Consider the following 6,354-nt stretch of genomic DNA (forward strand, 5'->3'; position numbering starts at 1 on the left):
TCCAACTGCGATAATATCCTATCACGGCTCGGGCACTTTGTGCTTTAGGTGCGAGTGAAAGTGTCCGAGGGTGACAGAAAGATAGTGGCTTCACGAGTGCCGCCTTCCCGCGTGAGCAAAGAGGGGGAGCGGAGTGAGCTCGTGGTAACCCGGTCAAACGCGCACGAAAACTGGAGGGGGGGGCTAAGTTGATGCTTCGCAATTGCTGGTGCATGTCACAGCCGTGGCTACACATGGCTGTAAGCGCGGCTGAGTGCATACGCAGCCTGCTTTAGAGGTAATCTGCCACATGTGCAAAGAGTGGGCATGCCGAGACAACATGGTATCATGTTAGCTGTCTTCCCGCGTGCTTAATATCGGAGGTTGCGTAATCTCGAGTCTCGGTGACTTGTTGGAGCAAGAGGCAGACGAAGCATTCGCTCCCCGCTGCGGACGCTTTTTATGATAGCGTCGTCCCAGTGCGGGTGACGCTATCAGCTGTGGGGGCTTCACTTAATTCGTACCGCCGATGTGGCATGAAACCGTATTGTTCGTCGCCGACTCCTAAACTCAGCAAAATCAATTGTTTTCCAATTCAAATTTGCTTCCTTTGATTGCCCAATAATTTGGAAATTTATACGGCCCCTTGTAAAAAAAATCAATCCGGTGAACTGTACTTGTTTGCACAAAAGTTCGAATTTCAATACAACGAAATTTCGATATAACTAAGCAAATTGCCCATACTTCATTATATTGAGGTTGAATTGTGTGCGTGTGTGTGTGTGTGTGTATATGTAGTAGGCAAAGAGGAATTCTTCAGGCTACCTTTCAAACGTAAAGAACTTGAGTGGTGCTACAAGGTAAACAGAACAAGTATTTACTTACTTGTTCTGTTTACCTTAATAATAATATCTGGGGTTTTACGTGCCAAAACCACTTTCTGATTATGAGGCACGCCGTAGTGGAGGACTCCGGAAATTTTGACCACCTGGGGTTCTTTAACGTGCACCTAAATCTAAGCACACGGGTGTTTTCGCATTTCGCCCCCATCGAAATGCGGCCGCCGTGGCCGGGATTCGATCCCGCGACCTCGTGCTCAGCAGCCCAACACCATAGCCACTGAGCAACCACGGCGGGTAATTTATATCAATCAAGGTATTCCACAATTCCACTCGTGTGTGTGTGTGTGTGTGTGTGTGTGTGTGTGTGTGTGTGTGTGTGTGTGTGTGTGTGTGTGTGTGTGTGTGTGTGTGTGTGTGTGTGTGTGTGTGTGTGTGTGTGTGTGTGTGTGTGTGTGTGTGTGTGTGTGTGTGTGTGTGTGTGTGTGTGTGTGTGTGTGTGTGTGTGTGTGTGTGTGTGTGTGTGTGTGTGTGTGTGTGTGTGTGTGTGTGTGTGTGTGTATCATTTATTGTCCCTTAAAGGCCCCCATTGGGGTATTACATAAGGGGGGAGCGTATACAAGGTAGATAATAAAAACAAAGGTAATAAAAATATAACAATGCAACACAAAGACATAAAAAGAAGCAAAGAACGCTATAGTTAAAACGGTGCTTGTCAATATTGCCTTTATGCCAAAAGTGCTACACACGTCTGCGAATGGTTAGGGCAGCAGGGCGAGTACACCATGGTTACAGGGGAAGAAAAAAAATCAATACAGGAAAAAGGGCAAAATTTCATATGAACACAAATCTGAGCAAAAAGAACATGTTAACCCAGATGATTTAACAACATTGCCTTAAACCTTGTTGTGTCGTGCTCATTAGTTAGTGAATCGGGCAGCAGGTTCCATTCTTCAATTGCGGTAGGGAAGAAGGACTTGTTCAAAGCATTAGTGGAGCCATGAAGTCGTTGGACGTTATTTGAATTGAATAGGCGGCGCGATGTATGAGTATGCATATATAAAGAGAGGAAGAGATAAGGAGGGAGGGAGAGATATATTGTAGCAAAGAAGAGGAATACTATACTGGGTCGTACTCTCCAGTGCTGTTCTCGGGGGAACGCCGCTCATTCTGAGAGTCCGTGCCATGTGCTGACAGCTGGCCCAACCGTTGGTGGCTAATGAACACCTTTACAATGTATGTATGTATATATTTATATATATATAAAGTCCGGGAATGAAGAAGACAAAAGCAAAACCTAACGACAGTCTTTGGACATTATCATTACCTTGCTTATAACTAAACCCCATTTAGCTGCTACAGTTTATGGTAACTGCCAATAACTTGACTACAAATCAAATGATGAAAAATAGGCAGCAGAATGTGGACAGTCAATTACGTCGTCAATTTGAGGATATACATACTCTTTGGTGACTGTGTTTAGTCTTCTGTAATTGATACAAAACCTCCATAATCCATCCTTCTTCTTGACCAAGATTACTGGTGCTGCCCAGAGACGGGAAGACTCTTGAATAATTCCTTTATTTCCTAGCTTGGCCGTCATTTTCTCAGGGATAACTGTCCTGCATGTTGATAATGCAAAATAAAGCTTTTGTCAGATGGGCTGTGCAGATATCCGCTATCTATTCTGTGATGGACATGGGAATGCAGGAGTGAAGCCTGTTTGTCGCCTTGCATGAAATCAAACTTGGAAAGATATGCCAAAAGAACTTGTGTGCGAATATGACACTCATATGAGGACAGACTTTCTAATCATTCTTATAATTTGATATTGGAACTGTTTCAGTGCATAGGAGAGCTAACACCAAAGTGCACCCCCTCACTTCGATGAGGATAGCAATAGGGGCTTGTTGGTACGGCATATCTTATTTTGTTCAGCTAGGCTCCTTACTTCGTGTAGTACTGGAACTATACGCGATTTTTTCAAATCCAGCAAGCTTCATGTAACATGGAAGAAGAGTGGGGATGGAAGAACAGTTAAATGCCCACAAATGCGAGGCTTGATTCTTCATAGTCATGACAGAATGTAGCACAAGTATGTCCTTCCATGCAGAATTCGCCGCAAGTGGCTGGGCAGCAGTGTCAAATGATGAAAGGTTGGCATTAGTAGCAAGGACAGAGACTCAAAAGGGACCATGGTACCAGCAGCAAATCACCCAAAACAATAATTTATCTTTTTGCTGAATTATTTCAGCAAGGGCAGAAAGCAGCACGCTATTCACAGCAATTTCCTCTGTGACACAGTTAACAGAAGCCCCAGAATACTGAAGAAAATTTCTAAAATGACCTCGTGGGTACAGCACTGTAGTACCAGGAATTTTTTTCAAAACTTCTTCACTCAATAAAACGCTTGCTATACAAGTGCCACAGGGAGGAAGACGCCTCTTCAGCCACTACGAAACGAGACACCACCGTTCCAGGAAAACTTAACTTTGCAACCAAGCCCATCCTTGAAGGCCATGCTCGCGACAGAAAGTGTAAAACCGGTGTCCACTAATGCAAACCAACGCATGCACTTTGTTCTTTAACATTATAACAGGCAGATGAATGTTTGGCCCAGGCGACTGTCCGGTGATATTACCTCTATCGGCGGCGCTATATATATATATATATATATATATATATATATATATATATATATATATATATATATATATATATATATATAATGGCATTATGATAGATTATAAAATACAAATACAGGGCCTTTCCTGCCGCATGACAAGGTTTTTACCACTGTCTCCAAGTGTTCTGCTTCTAAGCGACAATGCAGTTCTATTCCTAAGCTGATGGAAGCCTTGACATAAGTGAAAAGCGGTGTACAATTCCAAGTCAGTGCAAATATGCAATGCATAAGAGGTACCACAAACAGAAGAAAAATCAAACAACCACAAGGCGCGTTGTGCGTGCCGCAACCTGCAGTTTCAAAGAAACAATGTGGTTGTGGTTAAGAGCAATTTTAATGGAGCCGGCTACAGTGTAATGTTCACGGCGGTGCTCGAACACCCGTGCACAACACAACGTCAAAGAAAAAAAAAAAAAGAAAAGAAAAAAGAGTTCGCGGGCGCGACTCCCAACTTTCGGACGACGCATTGGCGTTCAGTCTTGCAACTGTTGCCGGGCATTAGGGTATTCCCGTGGGAGTGATGAACGATATGGCATCACCGAAGGCTCCCCACTGGACGCGGTTGAGCTGGAAGTACGCCACCCAGGCGACCAGCACAACGGTCCACAGCGAGGCGCCTATTGCAGACCTGATCACATACGCCTTGATCATCCGCTGCTCCTCGAACGGCTGTCGGATGAAGGCTTCTCGAAAGAACCAGACTGCATTCACCAGCCAAAGGAACGGCAGCGCGAAGAAACCGCCCCGGTAGTACCACCGACATAGCCGCAGCTTCTCGTCGTCCTTGACTTTTCGCAGGTCCATTTTTGCGATTCTTCCTAGCGTTTGTGGACCCGCTGGCCTAAGAAAACGCTCGTCACGCGCACAGCAAGAGCTTCGAAATGTGATAAACGCATCTGACGATCAAAAGACAGTTGGAACAGGCGTAGTAGGGGCCGCGACTTCCCTGGATTGCATTGGCTTATTGTTGGCTAATAAAACCAAAATTACGACCAATGCCTCCTTTACTACATGCCTGCCGCATCGCTAGTCTTCCCATTGGAGCGGAGGTTCCCGTAGTTCTGGGTGGTCGCGGAGAGACGGCGCTCGCAGCCGACCCACTTCCTGTTGCAGAGGAAGTGACGATTACTAGGCTGGCGCGCGCTCGACCAATGGCTTGACGAGAGACCGCGAATCCTGCCTCCGGGATCGCAACAGACGCCGCTAAAATCTCGGAGGCAGGGCTACGTGATTTAGGTTTGCAGTGGCCACCGCAGCTAGCGCTCACAGCCAACCCGGATAAATCGGGGTGGGGAAGAGTACAGAGGAGAGGGGCAGGAAGCAGCTTTTCGGCTCACGCGGCAGGCATTTATGGCGTTTTTCACTGGTCGATCTGGAGCGGCCGCCGAAATCCTCGAGCGAGCGCTCGGGTTTCAGTAATCCGAATCGGCCAGCGGAGCGCAAAAACGCTCCGCGGCGGATCACACAGGAAGTCTGCGTACACGTTGCACGAACCGGTTCCGAAAACCATGCCCTACTTCCGTTCTGTACGTTTCCACGGCAACCAAACTCGCCGTCCCCCGTGTGTAATTTGACCGTGGCAGTCGCATAGCCCGTCATTTCCATGTCGCGCCAGCAAGGATTGTGCATGGACAACGTGCATAGAAGTCTTCGTACAGCACCTGCGTCACTTCGTAATCGCTGTCGTCCGCGCTCTCATCGCTAAACGCGAGCGCTGCAGCAGCACCGAACGCAGCCATCTTGCGAAGCAACACAATGTTGTGCGCACCAACCGGGTACCAATTTCGCTTGAAGTGACGCGAACTATTTCCGCCCGAATCCGCGCCTCGGCGGCGGAGCAAGTCAGAGCGATCCGGCGCGGAGCGAGTTGATCCGAAACGACCAGTGGAACGCGCGAACCCGCTCCAGATCGACCAGTGAAATTCGGATTCGTTGCCACGGAGCAAGAAATCCTGCTCCGAATCGACCAGTGAAAAACGCCATTAGAAAAGTTCGACCAATGGGTGTTAATGTCTCTAGCGATGCCGACGAGTCGGGGTTTACAGTTTCGTCTCGCATTCCAGAAACGCCTGTGCGTTCTTCTTTCCTTTTTTTTTGGCACTAGTTGAGCAGATCAAGTGTATTCGTACATGTGCAAATAAAAGTGCCTCAGAAATGCTTCTTGGCCAAGTCAGTATGGTCAGTATTTCTATCATTCTGTGTGTTCTCGTCAAAAAAAAAAAAAAAAAAAAGTCTTTCGAAATACAAATAGGATTTTCAAAACACACAAACCATTGGACTGCCGCTATCCGATGGGCGCTAGGATTTGCGGGATTGCGGCCATCACTTTGCACTGGAAAATTACCAACGCAATAGCGTTTCGCGAGCCCGGTATTAGGGTAAACGGAAGCGCAAGGGGCAGGGCCTGGCCGTGTCTCCTTGCGTGTCGTTTCGGGGGATGAACAGAAGCACAAGTGTGAACGGTCTGCACAGTGCAGCCACCTGGTGGCATAGAGCTCAACCACCACAGTAGCAGTAACAAAACGTATTCTGCTTTGCTGCTGGTGTAATTTTTTCGCAGGAGTGTAATCGTTAACACATTGTTTTTGTAAAGTTCTAAAATGTTTTACACTTGGTTAGAGCAATATTAGCTCTTTTTTTGGCTGGTTAAGCTCTGCGCCAATGGGTGGCTGGACCGTGGAGACCGATGAAGCAGCTCGCGTACGTCTACGCTAAAGTTACTTCATCAGCTTGAGTTTATGCCTCCACCGTTCCGTCGAAATGTTTTGCTAGTGTGTGATTACCGGAATACCAGACACGTTCGGTGCTACGACAGAATGCTTGCAACGCACGTTGCTTCGATAGCTCTCG

General features: G+C 47.1%; 1 protein-coding gene across 1 annotated transcript; it reads right to left on the minus strand.

The window, feature by feature from the left end:
- Positions 1 to 3,819: 3,819 nt before the first annotated feature.
- On the minus strand, positions 3,820 to 5,677 carry pen-2 (presenilin enhancer, gamma-secretase subunit). The gene has a single exon (XM_075674514.1). It carries the CDS (start codon positions 4,306 to 4,308, stop codon positions 4,003 to 4,005), a length of 306 nt encoding a protein of 101 aa, XP_075530629.1. The 5' UTR covers positions 4,309 to 5,677; the 3' UTR covers positions 3,820 to 4,002.
- Positions 5,678 to 6,354: the final 677 nt, after the last annotated feature.

The sequence above is a fragment of the Dermacentor variabilis genome, chromosome 11 (assembly GCF_050947875.1).
Source record: "Dermacentor variabilis isolate Ectoservices chromosome 11, ASM5094787v1, whole genome shotgun sequence".
In the NCBI taxonomy this organism is placed as follows: Eukaryota; Metazoa; Arthropoda; class Arachnida; order Ixodida; family Ixodidae; genus Dermacentor; species Dermacentor variabilis.

Coding starts and splice junctions, on each gene's coding strand:
- pen-2 (XM_075674514.1), bottom strand. CDS start 4,308: ATGGACCTGCGAAAAGTCAAGGACGACGAGAAGCTGCGGCTATGTCGG.